At 42.7% G+C, this 23,694-nt stretch overlaps 1 protein-coding gene across 1 annotated transcript in view; it reads left to right on the top strand.

Annotated features, from left to right (window-relative positions):
• The window catches only part of aplp1 (amyloid beta (A4) precursor-like protein 1), a gene marked incomplete at both ends in the record, with an annotated part of 47,584 nt that extends 40,900 nt beyond the window's left edge, over positions 1 to 6,684 (top strand). Inside the window, 5 exons of the mRNA XM_080744192.1 lie at positions 98 to 265; positions 1,825 to 1,898; positions 3,935 to 4,000; positions 4,367 to 4,510; positions 6,583 to 6,684. Of these exons, the coding sequence (XP_080600318.1) occupies positions 98 to 265; positions 1,825 to 1,898; positions 3,935 to 4,000; positions 4,367 to 4,510; positions 6,583 to 6,684 (554 nt within the window). The remainder of the gene's footprint in view (positions 1 to 97; positions 266 to 1,824; positions 1,899 to 3,934; positions 4,001 to 4,366; positions 4,511 to 6,582) is intronic.
• Between the last annotated feature and the right edge of the window lie 17,010 nt (positions 6,685 to 23,694).

Here is a 23,694-nt window from a genome sequence, read left to right as displayed (position 1 = left end):
AGGAGACAGATCTTTAACCACGTGTCCTTGTGTCTCCTCTAGAGGAGCTAATGAAGGAGACAGATCTTTAACCATGTGTCCTTGTGTCTCCTTCCAGAGGAGCTAGTGAAGGAGGAGCGAGGAGACATCAGTGAGCTGATGACCACCTCCTTCTCAGAGACTCGCACCACGGAGGAGCTTCTCCCTGCCGAGAGCCAGGAGGAGAAGGATGACGAGGAGGAGGAGGAGAGAGCCTTCCAGAACAGACCCTACCCCCCACCCATTGGTACACACACACACAAGCACACGCACACGCACGCATATCTAACCCTCCGCGATGCTCCGGTCCGCCGTGGGTGCCACAGGACGGAATGGGGCAGCGAGAAGATTGCGGATCCAGCTCTGGTCCGTCGCGGGTGAAAAGTTGTAGTCGAGTCCACCTAAAGCGAGTCCAAGTCAAAACCAAGTGTGGGGGTCAAGTCCGAGTCGGGACCGAGACCAAAGGGGGTCGAGACGAAGTCGAGGTCGAGACCATAAAAAAGTATAATAATAACAATGATCCTCGATTGATCGGTACTGTGGAGACAGACAGGAAGCATGGAGAGAGAGAGTAGGGAAGTGGCATGTAGCAAATGGTCCGGCTGAAACAGGAATCTAACCTAATCTGGCCTTGTGTTGGGGTGGTCAGACCTTGTGGTCAGTGGGTGTTATCCCTTTTATTTGCATTTGTAAGTTAAATGTATTGCGCTGGTGCACCTTGAGAGCAAAATGAAGAAGATAGATATGTATAATGTCATGGTTCTCAGGACATTATTTAACATCTTGAAATGTTTATAGTCCCGGCTATTATTTGCACATTTTCCATACTATTATGTTTATTTACTAAACCATTTACACACATCATCTAGTAATTCATTCATGAAAAGCACCAGACAGCTCTCTTATAATGTTAATGTGAATGAGCTCCTCATAATATGGGTATAATTACAATTATTTCATTGCATTGTAGTGACTCTTGACTCGTCCTGAGTTCACTTCATTCAACTGTAATGGTATCCATGTGCCTCACGAGGGCGCTGTTGGCTATGGGGCTTAGGGAGTAGAGAATGTCATGTCACAGAAGAGTCTCTTGTCAGAGTTTAGATCAGGGGTGGACAGGACTACTATAATTCCAAACTCACATTGCATGTAATGTCAAAAATAGCAAAAATAAACGATCTAATTTTGCTATTTTTGAATTGGATTCCTGAATCATTTTTAGCCATTTCTGAATTGGAATCCTGTATTTTTTATTTTATTTCAAATATTGATGACATCAGGGAACTCCATATATGGGCATAAAAGAGATTCTGTTAGTGTGACATCACAGTGAAGCCAAATGCGGCGAACCCATTCTGTTAAGAGTGGTTCCCCTGACATCACAGTGATGTCAGAGCGACAAATCCATAGATTTTAGTCACGCGTGACTGTGGTGTCAGGCGTGACAGACATACAGATATACAGTACATACGGATAAGCTGTGACCGTTCACATACTAAACTGCGACCTACGTTCGCAACTAAATGCAGCACCCTCCTGCGATACATAATGAAAGCATATTATCATAGTTTGATGTAATTATCTCTCCTCTCCCCTCCACAGACCCACAGCCTAAACAGAAAGGTGAGTTTGATCGACAACATCCAATAAAGTATGGATTTGTTCCATATGTGCTGTGATTACTGTGATACAAATCTATGATTCACTTCAAATTGGAATCTAAGAACATCATGGAGTGCTGAACTCACTGTGTGAGAAATATCAATACTAGCTCAGGTTTTGACATGTTTTTCTTCCCATGTTCAGCGCCTTCAGCACCTGTGATAGACTACGATTACCCCACCTCAGAGAGGGGGCCCACCTACGAATACGAGGACAAGGTGAGAATATGACCGTTTAGTTTGAGGAAATCACTTTAGCTATTGAAAAATAGCAGATTTACAAGCTCACAGCGAGCTTAAAGTGAACATTTGTAACTGAAATATTTGCTTCATAATATTTTGAGACGGGGGTCCGCTGCCAAATCTATACTATAATTTTGCGAATGTCTGAGTGAGTGAGTGTCTGTCTGTCTGTCACAGCGTTTCTCCTCGGTGGCTGGAGCAATTGATCTGAAATCGCATCACCATCAGCATATGAACACACCTGACATAACTGTGAAGCCCGTTTGTCACTTTCACAAATCGTATGCTGTATAATAGCATTTTTATGGTGTATCTATATCTATTTAGCCTACAGTACCTTTTGTGACCACACATGTTAAGGGAGGGGCGCTGTTGTTCAGGCCATGCACAATCACACACAAACACACACACACACACACACACACACACGGGGGGGGGGGGGGAGTGTGTGTATGCTGTATATTAGCATTTTTATGGTGTATCTACTATCTATTCTGCATCTAGCATGAGGCACATCTATTCTGCATCTAGCATGAGGCAACATGTTTAACCAGCTCTCTCTGTGTGTGTGTGTGTGTGTGTGTGTGTGTGTGTGTGTGTGTGTGTGCAGGCAGGCGGGTGTGTGTGCAGGCGGGTGGGCGGGTGGGCGGGCGGGCTGGGGGGGGGGGGGGGGGGGGGGACAGTATCTCTGTAGCCATTAAACAAAACGGGTTTCTTACATTGATGCTCCTAGCCTCCTACATCATGCAAGCACCAGTTAAAGTTACTTTCCATCCCTCATATACTGTGTGCACAGTGCACATCCCATAACCCACACACTGCACATCATTTTGGAGCTCATATCTTTGAACGGGTAAGGGCTAGTACATATAATTGTAAATGTATAATAACATGTTTGAGGGCCACTGACATGGAAACATGCGTTTTCTTTTCAAAGACCTTTTAGATTTAGAAGACATTTATAGAATCATGTCAAAAATATTCAAAGACTTGCACAAATGTTATGATGTATTATAGACCCGGCCTTTAGGTAAAGTCTTATGGGTTGTTTTGTGTTGTAAATTTAATTCCAATAATACAAACACACACATTTAAACCTAGCATATTTGTCCCATGTTGATAAGAATATTAAATACCTGAAAGATGTCCCTTTATGGTACATTTTGAATGGATAAAAAAAAAGTAGATGATTAGTTTGCGATTACACAATTAGTCACAGTTAATCAACTTTTGTTTAGGTGTTCCTGTTAGATCAACAGCTCAGTGGAGCTCAATAATGATTAATAAAAGGTTAATAAATGATTAATAAAATGATATTAATGTGTGTCACTTTCAGATCAACTGCTCGGTGGAGCTCAATAATGATTAATAAATGATCAATAAAGGATTAATAAAATGATATTAATGTGTGTCACTTTCAGATCAACAGCTCAGTGGAGCTCAATAATGATTAATAAATGATCAATAAAGGATTAATAAAATGATATTAATGTGTGTCACTTTCAGATCAACAGCTCAGTGGAGCTCAATAATGATTAATAAAAGGTTAATAAATGATTAATAAAATGATATTAATGTGTGTCACTTTCAGATCAACAGCTCAGTGGAGCTCCATAATGATTAATAAATGATCAATAAATGATTAATAAAATGATATTAATGTGTCACTTTCAGATCAACAGCTCAGTGGAGCTCAATAATGATTAATAAAAGGTTAATAAATGATTAATAAAATGATATTAATGTGTGTCACTTTCAGATCAACAGCTCAGTGGAGCTCCATAATGATTAATAAATGATCAATAAATGATTAATAAAATGATATTAATGTGTCACTTTCAGATCAACAGCTCAGTGGAGCTCAATAATGATTAATAAAAGGTTAATAAATGATTAATAAAATGATATTAATGTGTGTCACTTTCAGATCAACAGCTCAGTGGAGCTCCATAATGATTAATAAAAGGTTAATAAATGATTAATAAAATGATATTAATGTGTGTCACTTTCAGATCAACAGCTCAGTGGAGCTCAAACAGCTGGTTTATAAAACTCCAGAAATTCAGAGAGATGAGCTGGTGAGTTTATTATTATTATTATTATTACCCTTATTACCCTTATTATTGATAATATTAATATTATCATCATCATTGTAGCATTTGCATTCCAATAAAACCATTTTATTGCCATAAACAGGGTACCCTTTTGTAAATAAAGACTGTTAAACCACTTAACCCAGATATTATGTTATACCTCTTTGTACGACAAACAGTGAAAATAGCTGATCTGCAAGCTCACAACACATTGTATCACCACACGCTGACACGCTGTGAACTTTTTGCCATTTGCCACATTTGGCTCCAGAGCTCATGTTTCTCTCATGTTGATCAGATGGAGCAGAACTGATTGTGATCAGTGCTGTGTGTTTCCTGTGGTTTCCATAGCAACCCGACGCCCTGGAGACGTTCAACCGTGGCGCCATGGTGGGGCTGCTGGTGGTTGCCGTGGCGATCGCCATGGTGATGGTGATCAGCCTGCTGCTGGTGCGCAGGAAGCCCTACGGCACCATCAGCCATGGGATCGTTGAGGTGAGACCACCAATCACCATAGCCTGACACTCATAGTCAGGAAATATGAATAAAACCTGGGTAATAACATATCTAACAAAGATTGAAATTCAACATCCCTAGCAAAATGTTTGACAGCTAGGGTAATTCTGGGTCTCATTCACTTACTATACACTGTACTATAAGGGGAAAAATTACTCCCAAAAATATGCTTTAAGTAGCATGTTAGGGGTCTAACTAGGTGTTTTTAATTATTCTGAATCCATTGCAAGCATTTGTTTTGCACGAAAAACATTCATTGGGCTAAAAACAGACCAAAACAAATGATGGTTTAGTGATGAGTCATCACTTTTCACAGTTGTATGGGGTCCATTTTTGCCCCAAGGAATGTTTTTCGTGCAAAACAAAAGTTTTTCCTAGGGATGTTAAATTTCAATCTTTGTTAGATATGTTACTAGACACATTGGTGAAGAAATTTGTTTGGTAAGGAATTTATTCCCAGATTTGACAGGTATTCTGCTAATTATCCCTGACTATCAGCCTGAATTGACATTTGGTTCCACTCCATTATTCAGTCTGAAAGCCCTTCCTACTGCAGTCCTTTCTGGGATGGGCGTTGCCAACGAGGCAGTCTTCTGCGATTGGTTCACCGCCTGACCAATCACAACAGTAGCAAAGCAGATGACGTATTATGTGGCTGGCTAACCTGTTGCTACTTGCTAACCAAAGAAACAGGCAGAATAGGAGCGCTAGTACGAACAAGTAATCAAACACAACCACCGGCGCCTAACTCTGTCCCCACTAGGGGGAGCACAAATCTAGGAGACATTTCGGCGCGGCGCCGCGAAAAATCGGTTATTTGCGGTTATAAAGTCGTCTAAAATGAGTATTTTCGGGTATAAAGTCAACTAAGACGGGTTTCCTTCATTAAGTAATTTTCGGGTGTCTTTGGGGCTTCACATTGGATATGTTATGCTAACTCCAGGCAGTCAGTTCTGTTCATATTAACTCACCCATTTCTCCATTCCTGCTATCTCAATTCCTCCTCCATCTGAGCCATCCAAATTCCAAAAGTTGCCGTTCTGTTAACCATATTCGCCGCAAAACTTCTTCCGAGTTTTACTTAATTACTCCAGTAACCACACAACAACAGCAGATATCACACAGCAGCGTTCCGTCTTTTTTTACCGTCCGGGCTAGAACACACACTCGCTGCAGTGGGTTCCTGGCTTACCCCAAGCCCAGGCCATTGGGGGGAAGGCGGGAACCATTGGAGCGAGTGTGTTCTTACCCGAACGGTAAAGAAAGACGGACACCTGGTTTAGCCTGTCTATCGTGTCTATCTCTCCCTCTGTCTCTGACTCTCTCTGAGCTCCCGTGGCACTCGTCATTCCACCAGTCGCAGAATTAATTAATTGAAAGATGTTGTAGTAGCGGGGCCCGGGGAGGGGGCTGCGGGAGGGGGTGCCGGGCTCCCCCGACCGGCAGATGTGGGGGAGCCATTGCTTCCTTGGCTCTATTATCCAGGCGCCAGTGAACACAACAAAACATGTCTGCTACTGATGTTTCATAGCGAGATCGTTACAATCGCATGTAGAGGTCACAAGTGGCTGAATATGTATTTTTAGACACAATATGCCAGCAGTTTCTTTATAGCTATTAACAGTAACACTTCCAGCCCCCAGAAGTCACACTCACATCCAACCATGAAAGGTTGCGTTGTATCTTGGGAATGGGCTTGTTCTGTGTAAAATGACATATTTAGCCACTTGTACACATGCCCCCAACCACTGAAATAAGAATCTCTAAAACAATAGAAAGAAGTAAATGACATAATTTCAACACTCATCTTTTATATTATTTAATTACTATCTAAAATATGAACCCTTGTTGTAAAAAACTAAAGTTGTCCTTTTTAAATAATGATATATCTTATTATTCTTATTATAACAATGTGACCTCTGCATCTGCATCTGTGTGTGTGTGTGTGTGTGTGTGTGTGTGTGTGTGTGTGTGTGTGTGTGTGTGTGTGTGCGTGCGTGCGTGTGCGTGTGCGCGTGCGTGTGTGCGTGTGCGTGTGTGTACGTGCGCAGCAGGTTGACCCCATGCTGACCCCAGAAGAGCGACAGCTTAACAAGATGCAGAACCACGGCTACGAGAACCCCACCTACAAGTTCTTTGAGCAAATGAACTGAGGCGCGCCATTGGCTAGCTGCAGTTCTTTGAACCAATGAACTGAGGTGTGCCATTGGCTGGCTGGCTTGGGCTGCTCTACGGGTCACGCCGCACCCACCCACCCACCCACCCAATCAATCTCTTTCTTTCCCCCCTCCCCCTCCCTCTCCCAAGCCCCACCCCCTCTCCCCTCTCCTTATGATGTATTTATGATGTAATTGCGACAATATAAAGAGTTAAGTTGAGCTGGGGGGGGGGGGGGGGGGGCAGGCCAATGTGTTGGGGCGGGGCACATCTCAAACCCCTCCCACTGTACAGTAAATGACCAATAATTAACCATAATCATCATCATCATCATCATCATTTAAGGAATGTAAAACAAACAGGACATGACATCATCACGCCGCATCCGCTTAACTCTTCTACTAAAAAAGAGAAATCCCCAAAAATATTATTTTCATCATCAATGTTTGTCTCTAACCCCAGGGGGCGCTATAGGCTCCTGTATTTACCAACAGGAAGTGGCTCTATGCGTAAATCCCAGCGCATGAATAGCGCATCCTTGTGTTCAGTTCCCTCTAGTGGTTAGAAATGGTTACTGCTGGAATATTACGTCTCTGTAAGATGAGAGTGATTGGACGAAAGAAAAAAATATATATTTTTCAGAACAACACTCGTAAACAAAAAGCAAGGGGGAAATTACGACAAGGTTGTCGTCAAGCTAACTTCGCCGCCGTAGAAACCAAAGGAGAAGTTCCGTTAAGTAGCGTAACGTAGCGGGTGTAAAAGTCAGCGGAGGTTGAGTCGTGTAGTTTCACTGGCTTCAATCAAACGGGCTCGCCGCTCCGTAACAAAATAATGGCTTGGTGTTTCAAACAGCCCAAAAAAAGGCTCATTTATAGCTTGTTAAACGACAAATAAAAAACTATGAATTTTCAACTGCGGAAGAGTGTCAACTTGTGAACTTGTATTCACAGTTTAACGGTTGTTTGACGAATGATAAATGATTATAATACATAAGTGGCTTCTTGGAAGAATTAGGCCGAAAATGTACCAAATATTCTGTTCAGTTAAGTTAGTCCGTGAACGATAAGTTTGACTTTTTCCTTGTACTGCTACCTAAAAAAAAAGAAAATTAAAAAAAAAAAAAAAAAAAGTGTGTAAAGGGATTATTTTAAATGACAGCATGACGGTTTGATGTACGACGACGCTAGCGTTTGTGTTGTTCCCGTTTCCTTTTGAAGAGTCGGAAAATGTCACCGGTCAAAAACGGACAATGTAAATACCGTAATAAAAAAATAAAAATAAAAACGTAAAAAAAAAATCGACATAGTACTAGATAGACATTTCTATGATTAATTTGCATTGATGTAAACGGAATAATACAGTGAGAAAAGAAACAAAAATAAGAAGCGTATACATTGTGCTGTTCAGAGAGGGAGAAACATTTTTCCTAACATGGCTGAATGAAAACGGACTGTTGTACAAACCAGCACAAGACTAAAAACGACACAGTAATTTCTGACTGAATGTATTTTAGGTAGAGATTCCATCTTCTTTTCAGTAGCGCGTTCATTCATTTGTTCATTCATTCAATTCGTTCATCCGTTCGTCCGTCCGTCCGTTCGTTCATCTCATCGCGCTAGTCGAGTGCAGCTTTACCCCCAGTAGACGCCACGCTACATGCCTGATGCCCTCCTCGTCCACTAGGTGTCAGTAGAGTGCTCACTTTCTCCCTTTTCACGTTTGCGCGGGTGTGTGGATTTGACCGCATAGCGACCTTGTACAGTCTTGAGTTCTTGAGTTCTGAATGCTGAGAGAGTCTGCCTGTCTGTCGTTTTTTACGTTTCTTTGTGTTCAAGTCCATCACAGTGGTCTGAACGACCAGTAACTCCTGCAACAGCAGATGTTACGCAGACAATTCCCATAGAGTTATATAAGAACTAGAGAAACTATTCATTTCAATTAAGTTGCTCGCCCAGTGTGTACCGCACCCTGAAGTACACTCTCTACTTTTTGGTGCCCTATTCTAGCACCACACAGGCACACTCTAGGGTTTCAGACGATAGAAGCACGGCACGCGCAGTATAGCGTTTTAAATGCCGACATTCTGCAATACCACATTTGCCCACCAGGACACAGCAGCTTCAATAACGAACGGTGGTCCTTTGAATGCTAAGGTAGATGTAGTAGCTCTTATTTTGTTGCAAACCCTGTAGCCAGCCACCATTTAAAATCTGATGTTTCGCCGTGCAAATATTTAACGGTACTGGTACAACTCACCGCAGCACCGCACGTCCAGTAGTGTGAGCGGCCCGGACTGCTTCAAATAACGTACGCTATTTTCAGCGTGCGACGCCGTCGCCGGGGTATGATGTGTACAAGTAAAGAACGGTTTCGGCTCGCCGTGAATCCTTGGTCTAAACGAGGCCTTTCAGCGAACATCGTTTGAATGTGTTGATTCTCCTCGCTGACGGCTTCACGTCCTCAGACTGAAAACCGTGTTGAATGTTAGCGCTGTAGCGATGCTTTAGGAGTTACGTTAGCCTCATGTTATCAATATCACACTGTTTGTTTGTTTGTTTGTTTGTTATAAATTCATACACGTAAGTCTGCAAAGGCATCGTACAGATGCAACCTATCGATGCCAGTTAACTTTTTCTTCTCTCTCTGTCAGAACGTTGTCACTTTTACAAAACAACAACAATCCTGCTTTATTTACCATTACCACGGAGCGAAGGTTAAAGTTCGTAAACCGTTTATAACCCCTCGTAAGAGAGGCTCTCCGCTTTACTCATGGCTTGGAATCATTTCTGTTGGAGGGTTTTGGTTCTTTTTTTGTTTGACACAACAAAGCGAAAGGACTTTTTGAACGTCGCTCTTGTGAAAAAGACAGAATAAGAATCGTAAGTTGTTTATTTTATTTTATTTATTTTTTTCGTGGCGGTTAAGTTGATGAGGTGAGAGGGTAGCCCTTGTATAATTTGTACAGCTTCGTTAGTGAATGAATAATAATAATAATAATAATAAAACAATGTTGTATGTTCACAATTAAGTCAGTTAATTGACCTTGTATTGATAATACTGAAAACCATAGATGAAAATAAGCTTGCCTATGTTTCCTCCCCTCCTGTTACCACTGACGCTTTCCTACCAGGGATGGGACCATTATGGAGGTATCGGTGTCCTTCCAAGGGATGGGACCATTATGGATTAGAGTGAGAGAAATAATCACAGTTATCACTACAATCACGTGCGTGCATTCATTGATTCCACGGCACTATGGATATCACATGAGGGTTTTATCATAATGCTCTCCACACCATTTCTTTGTTGGCTTTTTTTTATTTTTATTTACACTTGCTAGCTAAATAATGCAGTAGCCAATAATACAATACAAACAAACAATCCATAAAAAGTACATCTATTTGGCAGGGGTCCCCATCATGAAGGGTGGGCCTCCTTCACGAAGGGAGGACAAACGTCAAACATTTTGGTCCCATAAAGTCACTAGGGTAGGCCTGTTTTAGCGAGAGAATGTGTGTGACTGTCAAGGCTCCTCAACTGAAATACAAACTATTAAGTTAAGCTCTACTTTTCTTTTCTTTTTATTAAATCATGATCATACTGAGCCTCTTAAGTGTGATGTTTTAAATCTTTGGTTGATCGTAAAAGCGGCGAATGGTCCCATCCCTGTGTCCTACCAGCATTTAGCAGACCTTACAGTAGAATGGTGTGAACTCTGTAGTTAATCCACTCACGTTTGTACGTTAAAATGTCCTCCCCGACCCATTCTAGACCGCTCTGTTCGCCTCCCTTCCCTTCCCCTCCCCAACCCTCCCACCCCGTTCCCTATAATGAAATATACATGAAACAATGGTTATGGAGATTTTAATTGCTGCATTATTATTATTGCCTTTTACAATGCTGTGTTTTGGATGTAATTATGATGTATTTTTTATTTATAACGTGATAAAGCGATTGGATCAAAGGGGTCATCGTCGTCGGCTTCTCAGCGGTGCCGTGAATCTTAGACGCTCGAGTTTTGAGGACACGGCTGCCTCGCCAACAATATAGAAAACATAAGAAATTCATAAACATGTGAAAACTAGCTTATGCCTAATTTTTGCGTCAACGTAACCGCGGTGTCGCGGGCCGGAAATAGCCGACGCACAGGCTCTCAGCGCGTCGCATTCGTGACGCGCTGAGAGCTTGTGCTTTGCTATTTTTGGTGCGCGACGCCGTACTACGATGAATTATAAATCGGGCCTCAAGCCCGTAGCCTGTATACTTAATTGACGCGCTGTGGTGCTAAACTACAAACTAAACGATCCATTCGTTTGTACAGGTTTGCTTTTAGAGAAAGATTTGTAAACTAAATGTTAAAAGATACCGGGGCTGTCTAGTCTGGTGTAGATCGTTTAGGGAAACGTTCGTGGCGCCATTTTGAAAAGAGCTGCTGCTCTCTCTTCATTTTCACCTGGAACTCGACCAAAGACACGCTCTTCTGTCTTCACCGGATCGGTCCGAATTCGACAACTCGTCCTGCGTTTTGTGTAATTGTATTCTTGCAAGCAAAACTGGAAAACTGGAAATAATGATCAAACTAATGAATCGTGTAATAAAATGAGAAATGACCCATGAAAACTGACTGTGTGCTTCAATGGATTACTCTTCACTGATGGGGAATAGAATGACTAGTCATTGGTTTTTGGTTTGATTAGTGATCAAGTAAAACCTCACAAGTTTACCCCAAGCAGTGTTGGGAAAGTTCACTTTAAAAACGAACTAGTTCAAGTTCAAGTTCAGAACTTCTAAAATGAACTATAGTTCATTTCATAGTTCATAATTCTATATTTTGAACTAAGTTCATGGTTCCCCAAAATGAACTAACTTAGTTCTTTTTCGTTCTTTTTTTAACCATAATTTTTTTTTATACTTTGGCAATTCAAAAAAAAAAAAAAAAAAAAAAAAGAAAAGAAGAAAAAAACAATATAGGTCTATATATATATTATATAAATGTTTAGACGTTGCTGCATGCTATTATTTGTCAAAATTATTGACACAGCCCATATAGAACCACACACAGCAATAATTTCATCCAACTTAACATTGAGGTGCCCACAATATTTATGTGCCCACTGCCTAGTTCCCAGTCTTCCTGCACCCTTATTGTGAAGGGCTGAATGTAATAACCATGTTATTGTCTCATTGTGTGAAATATCATAATATTCAAAACAAATATTTGACTCCAATTGATTCCCCACACAGTACTGACTTGATATAACAATAAAAAAATATATATTACACAGCAGTTGTGGGAAAACTAAGACATTGTTCAAAAAAACACAATTCCGATTTTGGTCATTTTGGAAATAGGGCAAAAAATATATTTTTCTTCAATCCACTGTCTTGACACTCGAACCAAAATTGTTCTATAGACCATAATCTACAAATTGGAAGTGCAAAATAAACTTTAACACACATTTGAAATGAAAACAAAAAATTACATGTACAAGGAACCCCACTAGAAGGCATACTTTTCTAAACCTCGCGCACAGCATGTTTCCGCGTTGGTTAAAATAGCTGATCTACAAGCTCACGTTGTCTCATGGATGCGACGCGTTGTGAGCTTGCAGATCAGCTATTTTCGCCGTGCAACACACATAGGACAAAGTATAGTCAGGCTTGCGAGACACGTAACGAGGAGGAGATTAACAGTGCAGCTGCAGAGTGCAGACAGCACCGCAGCGTTCACGAGGAGCTGCGTGCATGTAAAAAACATCCCCCTAATTTTTCTTTTACCCTCTAATGCTGTTCGCCTAGCTCTTTCAGTGTTTAATGTGATATAGCAACGCATAAATGCAAGCATTTTACCATATATATCATCTGAATTGTTTGGAATTAAAACAAAGACAATGTATGATGATGATTTGTTAAAGGAGCTATAGTCAACTTTTTCTTGAAAAACGGATGCTAAAATAAAAATAATGTTTTGAAAATATTTTATAAAAAAATAAGCTTCATATATGTGTTTCTATTAAAAAATTACCACAAAAAGCGTAAAATAATGATAAAATAATCATTTTGGCCATTGTCAGACCGACACTTTGTTTACATTCTAGTCTATAGACTAGGATGTAAACAAAGTGTCGGCCCTACAATGAAAAAGTTGACTATAGCTCCTTTAAGTAAACATTTATATTAGTTTTTTAAACCAAATATTCCCCGGTTCAAAATGACTCGTGTACAGAACGAAGGGTTAATACTCTAGCCTAGGCCCTAATCACACATGGAGAGCAGCTGACACAGGGCGGAGAAACCAAGGCAATCACATGTTGAGTGGCAGGTGAATGTCTAGCCATGCAGCAGAGAAGCAGAGCAGATCAGAGACAACCAGTCACGGTGAACACTAAACCAGAGGACAAATACTCATTAGTGAACAAATATGGTCATAATGCGTGCATATGTGCAGGCACATAACACTGTACTATTAAGAAAGTTTCCATTGCATACATTGTCAATCAGGTACATTTTATTGATATAAAGACTGAGCAAAACGGTTGTCTTACACATAGAGCAGGTCAAAACCATCCACCATTCACCCAACAATTGACCAGGGTTTCTCATGTTGTGGATTATGGCCCAAAAAGAGGGTCATGCATGCGGCCATGGGCTTGAGGTGGTTGCACACTGCACTGCGTGTTTTCGTTGCGTTTTGGAAATCCAAAATCCAAAAGCCAGGGAGAGAGAGAGGAAAGAGATAGAGAACAAGGGACTCAGTGCAACAGCTGCGAAAATCGGAAAAAATCAACCCTGGACCGAAAATAAATACGAAATGGGCGGCAGTGTGCAAACGTCATTGACATAACGTGAGGTTGATTTTTTTAATCACACACTCCGAAATTCACTACGATATTCGGCCCGAAAAACGCAGCAGTGTGCAAAGACCTTAACTGTGTATGATGTGTCATTTCTGAATGAAGGTGAATTTTAAATCTACCTTACAATCTGTCTTACAATCTTTAAACTGTCTTCCAACATGCTTAACACATCGACTGCCCACCAGGTGGCGCCAGTCATCCCCTCTGAGTGCCCCCATAGCACTTCCATAGAAGAATACGAGGCCCTGTTGCGTCAATGCATGCGTGATGACGTCACTTGGTCACATGAGCGCAGACAGGATGTTATTGTGTAACTTACTGTATGGGCTAGTGTTGATTATAGCTGTTCACTGCCGATCCAAATTTGGACATTTTGCCGCACACGGCCACAGTTTTAGCCATAAAACAAACATCGGAGATAAAGGGCTTTAAAGATGGGGAAATGCATTGGAGTATACGGAGAAAAACGGCCGCGCGATGCTCTCAGCGTCGACTCGAAGCGACTAGCGGCTAATGGGCTACATCCAGGCGTAGCCCCGACCTAACTGTGAGATATAAAGTTATACTGTAATTACAGTAAACGCGTCCAACGCGTCGTGGGCCTCCAGCGACATCAAATAAATTGTCGCGTAGACACCTCGTGGGCACCCGCTGTGTTAATATGTGCTCATTCATAATCATCAAAAGTGTAATCAACATCAACATTAGTCATTTTTTCATGAATCCAGTCCACATATTTGTGGACATTGGCGTAGACACCAGGCTTGTTGTTCTGAACACATTGAGGTCCCCAGCTCACCAAACCAGCGATGTAATGAATCCCATCCTGTTCACACATCAGAGGACCGCCTGAATCACCCTGGAAGGACAATTAAAGGGATATTTCACTATTTTTTTCGCCCTTTTTTCATCCTTTATTTTTATTATTTTTTGTTTTTGAACAAGCAGGTCATCTTGGGCATCACAGTACAATAGAATTTATACATTTCATCAGGTGAAATGGGTTCACGCACGCACGCACGCACGCACGCACGCACGCACGCAGGCACGCACACACGTACTTGGCAGGCGTCAACTCCTCCCTCCATGTGTCCTGCACAGATCATGGTGTCGTCCAGCCTGTCTCCATAGACATGAGGAGCCATGCAGCTGTTCTTAGAGATCAAAGGAACCCGAGCTTCCAACAGCCTGTTTGTACGTTTTTTATTCCCTGAACACAGAGACAAAGAGAGAAACACTTGACTGATCATGCAAACTTAAAGGGACTTTCAAAAGAAGAGGATTTCTCCTTTCATTTCTTCATTTGGCTAATTGTTGGTACAGATCTTAGAAGACTACAGAGTGCAGTCTGTGTGTGATTATGATTTACAGATAAGACAGAACCCTGTTCCTTCTATTTGTACCTGATGAGCCTTTGTTTGTGCCGGTGACAGTGTTCAAAATGAGTGCATCTCTCCACTCCGACATGTCTCCTTTCCGACATGTCTCCATTCCGACACTAAAGCTCTGTCCACACCGGCGAATTAGCGAAAGCGACGTGAATAAGCGAACCAAAAAGGCGAAGAATTCGCCATTCGCCCTTTTCCATACACACCAAAAAGCGACGCGAATATGCGTATAATATTCGTTTAATTCGCCTAAAAACGAGGGGGCGATATCTGCCTGCATAGCCACAGGAGAAAGGAGAAGAAAGGAGAGAGAGGAGAGAGAGGAGAGGAGAGAGGAGAACGGAGACAGGGAAACAAATAAAACAATGGAAACTATATCCTCAAGTGATGATGAGACCTGGCCGTGGTTGTTAGCCTATTAAATAAGAAAAAGAACAGAAGAGACAAGTGACAACACGCGTTCTCCGTTCCCCCTCCCCTCAGCTCCGGCCGGGGGCAGAGTAGACAGGGTCGGTCAGTGTTTTATCATAGCCGGGTCGGAATGGCCGCATCACCCTCGGAATACGGGGCTGTCAATCATTATGTGTATTACCCGAGAGGACCCAAGAGGACCCGTATTGTGTGTGTACTTTCTGCTTTTTTATGCAAACTGTAAAGCAATTAATCAATGTGTGTGTGTGTGTGTGCGCGCGCTGGCGTGCGCTATAAGGAACGAACTAGGCTACTGGAGTTCTGTTTAACGTGTGTGCTGTGTTTAGGCTGGCCTGACCTAGGATCATGGTCTGTTAGCCGTGAGGCAGCGAGATGAATGGCTGTGTAACAGTGAGATGATAATGCTGGTCTAGGATCAGTTTAACAGCAGGGGTAAAAGATATTGGTGCGTGCGTAATGCATGCGTGATGCGTAGCCTGCTGCCAGGATGATGAGATAGCAGCCGCGACCGCGTACAAGTTAAACCATGACTTACCTCTCTGTAGTTAGAAAATAGCCTAAAAGTATTCCTTTTAATCTCTGGCTTTTGTTTCGATCTTAATATTATAGATTCCTTGGTAGCCTTCTTCTGCCTGTCAATCAGTTAACAGCGCACGCTGCACGGCTGCAGTGAGCATGAAAGAGGGTTTTAATAATGATTAAATGGTCGGGTCTCTCGGAAATAAAAGGATTTCGGTCTGTAAAAAAAGAAAGTCAGTGTAAAGTAACTAAAAGTAGCCTACATTTACTTGAGTAGCCTGTACTTGTAGGTATTTGTACTTGAGTCGAATTTCCAGTACTTTCCTTCTAATCGACTCATTTCGGATCCTATTGTAGGCTATTTAATACCCAGCGATTTATTTTTAAACATTAGTCTTTTTGCAGATATAACGTAGCCTACAATAACAAACACATAAACCATGCTTTTACCGGTAAGACATTCGAGTAGGCTACTTTTTCCAAGCAGCCACGCAGATGAGACACGGAAAAGGAGAACGACACTGTTCCCCTCGGCCTCAATGTAACGTGAAGGTCCCTCCACCATTCTCTCTCTCTCTCTTGAAATAGGGTAGAGTGAGCTTACTTTGATACAGAGAGAGAGAGGAATTCGCCTTTGAACGTTCGCTTAATTCGACACAAGGGCGAATAAAAAACAGACGCCTTTTCGCTTTTTCGAAATTCGCGTTTGGTGTGGATGCTTCCATTGACTTTATAAGGTTTTAAACAAAAGGCGAATAATACGCTAATTCGCTATTCGCCAATTCGCCCTCAGTGTGTACGAGGCTTAACCCTATCTCTAACCCTAACCCTAAACCTAACCCCAATGGGAGTGTCGCCACTCAGACAATAAGAAGTCAATTTCGGAGTGGCAACATGTCGGAATGGAGAGAGTCTCCCGTTCAAAACGGCTGTAACTGGGGATTAGGCCAGATTATTCAGATCAGTGGTGATGTGTAGGTAGATACATACCCTCTGTAGTGCGACCCCATCCAGAGACCACACACTCCTCACCATCAGGGAAGAGCTGGTTTGGCAGACAGGCAGTTTTAACATAGAGGGTTTCCATAGCACAGAGAGGTCTGTAGGTGACGTTCAACTCAAGCAAAGCTGACACACAAAAACGTAGATTATTAGTATCTCTGACTATAGTCAGCCAGGATATTGACATGATAGTTCAGTGGTGATACAAGCATGACATTTGGCACAGGTGACCTTCATATGACCCTAATTGATAATCAACGTCAGGCCACAAAGAATTCCAACATTCATGTATTTATTTATTTTTCCCCCACGATTGTGTAACCCATTTTTCACTCAATTGCCTACGCTGTAATCCTGGGCTCTGCTCTCCCTCTGGGCGGATTCACACTGCGGTCTCGAGACCGGTCTCGAGGCTACTTGGCAGATGTTTAAACCGGTTTTGACAGTGTGAAGCGTGCGGTCTTCCTCAGAAACGGATAGCCTCGAAACCACCTCAAGAGGTAGTCTCGAGACTGCATTGTGCGACCTCGAGACCGGTGAGCCGCAGTGTGAAGCAACCGGCCTCAAAAACGGTATTGATGTTGAACGTGACCTCATATAATGTCGACGAGTCAGCCGTCGGCACAAATAAACACTGGGTAACAGTTGTCGACATGGCCATGGGATCAGCGACTTCATCTCACAGAGAGATTGCTTGCTTGTAGGACTGTCTTCTAAAATTCGTTTATATGTTTTATATCACCAGTTAGCCTACTACTGTGGTGCGCTGGACTGGTGTCATGTACTTCCAATTGGGAGAAGTAGCAATTGGCGAACAGTTATTTATTGTCTCGCACCAGCGCACTGAGGCAGGGGTGAAAGTGAGACGGGACGGCCAGAACCGGCGCTCCGTTAAAACATTCGGAACACGGGACTGTAATCTAGGCTGACCTAGGATCAGATTCAGGTCCGTTATTAGCCGCGAGGCAGCGACATGAAGTATGGCTGTAACTGTGAGATGATGGTTATGCTGCTCTGGGATCAGATTTACAGCGGGAGGGGGGGGGGGCTTGGTGCGTGCGTGCATGCATGTGTGTGCGCTGTCGCCCGTCGGGAAAGAAAAGCAGAAAGAGAAAGCACTAGCCTACAAGTTAAACCATGAACTGTTAAACCATGAAAACAAACCGAAAATGACTTACCGCTGTTGATAGAAAATAGCCTAAAAGTATTCCTTTATCCCTGACTTTTGTTTCGATGTTATAGATTCCTTGGCACTGCTTGTGCACTGCTGTGCCTGCTTGATGTGCCATTAATGTGAATATTAAGCCACAAGCGTTTCAGCCATGTTGATTATTAAATAATTAAAATAATAACGTGCGCTGCGCTGCATGTCTCGCTCATCATTCTGCACGTTTATGCGCCTGGAAAATAGCAGATCTACAAGCTCACAACGCGTCGCGGATGCAAGGTCAGTGTGAGCTTGTAGATCAGCGACACAGGTCAATTGATATGCAAATAGGCTTGTTTGTCTTGTCGAGGTGTGGGGGGTGCGAGACCCAAGACCACTGCAACAATGTTCCACACTGCGCTGTCGCGCGTCATTGAATTGTTACACCAACTTTCGTGCCTGAATTTATTGGCAACCACCATCAGCAATGTCGCATAGTTGATGACACTATGTGCATACCGCCACCTATAGGACCGGGCTGTATAGTGCTAGTGATCTCCAGGGAGGCCAGAAGGTCTGCCAATGTGAATGCTGGCCAGCGTGAACCAGCAACCGGTTTCAGAATCAGTTCTAATCAAACGGATTGCAGTGTGAATCCGCCCTCTGCCAACCTGGGGAGAGCCCCGAACTGAGCTCATGCTTCCTTCAGTGCATGAGACGTGACAGGCCGCTTCTCTTCCCCGGTAGGATGTAGAGCATGGAAGGAACACGTTATTCCAACCAGTTCCATAACATTACGTTCCAATATGGTGGCATAGATAGATAGGTGGTAGAGCTTTTACCTATGGATCACAAGGTCATCAGTTCGATCCTGGTGGTCGGTATCCATTTAATTCCAATAAACGTACCAGGGCTGTCCCCGACTAAGGATTTGTATAGTCGACTATGATTTTAGTCATTGTGTTGATAGTCGAATATTAGTCGACTATGGCCCGTTTTTTTTTAATTATTAATATTTTTTTTCTCGTTTTTTTCTACCCCTTTCTTTTACAATGGCGTATAAACAACAGAGGTGAAACACTCATTTAAATAACATGTCTTCTTGACTTTTTTTTAATAGATAACTCATTCATTATTTAAGCCAAGGTTTATTATCATGGCCTTTAAGAATAGTAATAAATACAGCAATAACAACAACGAAATAATATCTCTAAAATAAATAAAGTAACTAATTAATATAAGGCAAATTAAATAACAAAATACTAAAATAAGTAGGCCTATAGCAGGTGTAAAGTTTATTCACTTAGAAGCTAAAGCCCCAGACTCCGATGTCTGTGTGTAACAGCCATGCAACTAGTACTGTAGTATAGGCGATGCGGTCGCCGGTCACACATTTCTATAGGACACCAATATCGGTGTAACATCCATACATGCATCTATCCACGCGACGCTGCACAGCACAGCCTGCGCTGAGCCTGACAGAGAAACAGCGATTGGATTTTACAAAACAGACCCCGTAACTCGTCGGGGAGAAAGAGAAAAGGAGAGCTTAAAACACAACTCTAGTGCTATTGTGTTGATGGCATAGGTTTATTGCCGATCTGCAAGCTCAAAACGTGATCGCTTTTGGGAGTATGGACATTACATAAGGGACTTCACTTGAGCCAACTTACTTTTATCAAGTGATGATGTTGCTCGGTGTGGAGTGCCTGGTAGGTCATAGCCAGATCATGCATCTTTCTTTAGTTTTGTCCTCTACTTGTTCAAAGTGACGGAGCCTGATTGAGTGTTAACACAGCACAGCTGGCAGGTTCTGTGGCTTCTACGCAATGCACACACACAGACAGTAGGCCTACGGCTGTGCCTCATTGATTGATTGAAAGCAGCCAGTAGGCTATGCGTGTTTTATTGCGAGAAACCAAAGTATGTTAAATCATCGGACATTAAGCACCCCAACACCCCCCCCAAAAAAATAAAAATAAAATAAAATAAAAAAAGTTTTTTTTTTTTTTAATTCGACTAAGATATTGCCATTCGACTAGGTGCCGTTTCGATCGATTAGTCGACTATTCGACTATTCGGGGTCACCCCTAAAACGTACATAGCATCAAATGTCATTGTCCAGATCCAGAAACAAGTAATTTAATTGAAACCAGTGAACCAGTCAGTGCTCTAGTCACAGACACAGCCATAACAAGTCGCCATATTATGACGTCATCACGCCTACAGCTGTGGAGTTCAGACTTCAGAGAAATGGGCATTGCTATTTACTGAGGGCACTGGACCGAACCATTTGGGGATTTTAGATGGGGGGGGGGGCTTAAACATATCGCTCGTGTTTAGTGCGTGATTTTCAGAATTCAGACCCCTAAAAGTTTGGCTTGGGGGTCCCTGACTGGGGGGGACGGGGGCAGTGGTGCTTTGGGATTTTTTTTTCCGGGCGGACGGTCATTTATTGACGTCACGTGCACGCGCGTGCACGCGCCTCTAGATGCTATTTAGATAGAAAGGATGTCAGCAGATCTAATGGTGGGAAAACAATAGTTTTCTAGTCTTAATTACATTTGCATTGTTACTTAAGATTTTATGTTCTACTTTCTTTTAATTCATTTAGAAAATACAGCGCTGCAGTAGGATAGAGAAACAAAGTTTGCCTTGAACGAATCTCAAACACTAAATAGCCTACCACAGTAATATGGAGCCATGTATGAGGAGAAGACACACACACATCGACACATGCACATGCAGTCACAGCTGGAAACCTAGGTGTTAACGTAGGCTATGTATATCCATATGAATAGAGGCTTGAGGACGCTCACACATTCACCACTAGAAACCTGTTATGCGAAGTAGTAGCCACTGATTAAAGTATTGCTTGTAGGCCTAGTTATCGCGGATTCGCAGGGTGGGGGGTTGTCGCGGCTCTCGTGGGGGCGTATGCACGCGTTTACACGCTCGTGCACCGTTCGGTGCCGTCCGTGCGCGTGCATGTGGGGAAATATTTCCGGCCACACGGCGTCCGGTCCCGTCCGGCCCCCAAAGCACTACTGGACGGGGGGGTCTGGGTAATGAGGGGGGAAGCAAAGATTTACAGCCCTAGTAAGAACACTGGTGACCATCTTGAAAATGTAGGAATTCTTTGTGGCCTGGGGTTGATAATCCATTAGGATCATATGAAGGTCATTGAAAAATGTCTTCATAGTTATGTCAATAAATTCAGAAACTGGCTTGACAGTTCAACATGCTGTGTCAGTGACGTATGTAAATCCACTCACCAACATCATTACTGACAGCGATGAACCGCCCATCACGGGTCTTTGATTCACGGTAATCAGGGTGAACGATGGCTCTCACCACAGGGATGTCCTGGTCAAACGCTTCCTTATTCAGGTTAGGGTTAGGGTTAGGGTACAGGTACACTCCCCCCAAGACCACCTGCATTTCCTTGGTTCTGTTACTGAACAAACATTATAAAATAAAATCTAATAAATAAAAAAAGTTAACTTCGGTCCTTTATATCTCCTCTTTAATAATACCAATTGTTATTGTGTTTTTTATCGTTGATTAGTCACCTTTACTACGGAGTACAGCTTGTAAGCATCGGGCATTCGTGGAATGAGCAACACAGACGAATGTGGGTAGCGCCCCCCAAAGATTTGTCAAAATGGCTTGCAATACTTATTCTGTTGGTATTCACATTTGTTGCTTGGAGCATTGAATGATTGCACTCTACCACAGTAATAAGGAAAAGAAAAAATCACACTCGTGTGAACTGAGCGGTGGTGTGTGTGTGTGTGTGTGTGTGTGTGTGTGTGTGTGTGTGTGTGTGTGCCCCCTGTGTGTGTGTGTGTGTGTGTGCCCCCTGTGTGTGTTTGTGTGTGAGTGTGCCTGGCCTATCCTGAACAACAGCGCCCCTCCCTTAACATGTGTGGTCAGAAAAGGTTACTGCAGGCTACATACCCGGAGACAGACAGACAGACAGACAAACAGACAAACAGACAGACAGACCCACACACACGGCCACGTATAGGAGCGTTGTGACCACCGCTCAAAAACAACACATAAAAAAAGTGTAAACTAGAAGCAGTGCTCTTCCGAGCACAGGTCTCCACCAGGCCAGGCGTCCTGGTGGTGTTATAATAGGCCAATGTAAAATGGGTGGCATGTGTTCTTCGCCAATATTAGACCTTTCATGGCAGTCGGACGCTGCATGGATGATATGAGGTATTGTGTTCCAAAAATGTGTTTTGCTAAAGTCTACCTGCTGGTGGCGCTATAACAGGCCAATGTGAAAAAGGTAGCATTTGTTCCTTGACCTAGTGGGAATATGTGTGGCAAATATCACACAAATATCGCAAGCTGCGTTGATGATTTGAGGCATTTTGTTCAAAAACGGAGCAATCCTGCAAACTTTGGAAGCCAATATTAGCCAATTAGGATGGAATATGAAAAATCAGACGTATCGGACTTGAGCACATGACTATAGAAATACTGTGTACTGATTTGCATGATTTTTGGATACAATCTCAAGGAATAATAGGAAAAATTGTGTTTTACATAAGTCGGCCTCCTGGTGGCGCTATAAAAGGCTGATGTGAAAAATGCAGGGAAAGGGTTTTTCCTTGGCCTCTAGGGAGTGCGCTTACAAAGTTTGAAACGGTGGAGTTATAGGTAAAACCACAAATCAGCCTGTTATAGCGCCACCATGAGGCTGATTAAAAAAAATTAATTGGCATTTCTTCCTCGGCCTAGTGGGAACTTGTGTGTGCGATTTCATGATAATTGCACTTTGCGTTTGTGATTTGAGGCATTTTGTTCAAAACGGCTCAATCCTACTTACTTTGGAAGCTAATCTTAGCCAATCAGGATGGAATATGCAAAATCGGACAGATCCATGTCGATCACATGACTGTCGAGATACTGCCTACCGATTTGTAGGATTTTTGGACAAAATCTCTAAGAGTAGTTTACAGAAATGTGTTTTGCGAACATCAACCTCATGGTGGCGCTAGAACAGGCCCATTTGAAAGATGTGGGTCAGAGGTTCTGAATTGGCTTCCAGGGAGTGTGTGTGCTCAGCGACTGGGCCAACGGCGACTGAGATTAGGTGGTAACAAACTGCGAGGACACACGGACGGACGGACGCACGCACGGACGAACGGATGCAGACGAAAACATACTCTCCCCCATGCCTTCGGCTGGTGGAGACAAACATAGTCAATATTATTGACAATTCTTTACACTTTTTTAAAGAGGTGGTGCCACAGTTTTGTACCTTTTCTGTTTTGTATGTGTCTATGGCGTTAACATTACTCTAATAGACCACCGTGTGGGGTTATAATGTGCCAATGTGCCTATTCTCTTTGTATTTTTGGTTTCTTCCTGAAAGCTGAAAGCCACAGAGTCAAAAGGCCTGGTCGAAAAACACTGATTTAATGACGTCACAAAATCATCCCCTCCCTTTTTAACACACACTGAATGCCAGACTTTATTTGAAGTCTATCAAACTGGTGCCAGACATTTTTTATATTTTTGATTTTCTTTGGGGGCCCACCCAGACCACACAAACGGTCTTGTCGCCAGGGACGTGCTGGGCCCCTTATTCAGCCCGGGGAAAAGAGTTGGAGAGGCCCTCATTGCGTGCTATAGAGAGAGATC

This window comes from Nannobrachium achirus (genome assembly GCF_963921795.1).
Source record: "Nannobrachium achirus genome assembly, chromosome: 2".
NCBI classification, from domain to species: Eukaryota; Metazoa; Chordata; class Actinopteri; order Myctophiformes; family Myctophidae; genus Nannobrachium; species Nannobrachium achirus.
This window is presented reverse-complemented; position numbering and strand designations above follow the sequence as displayed.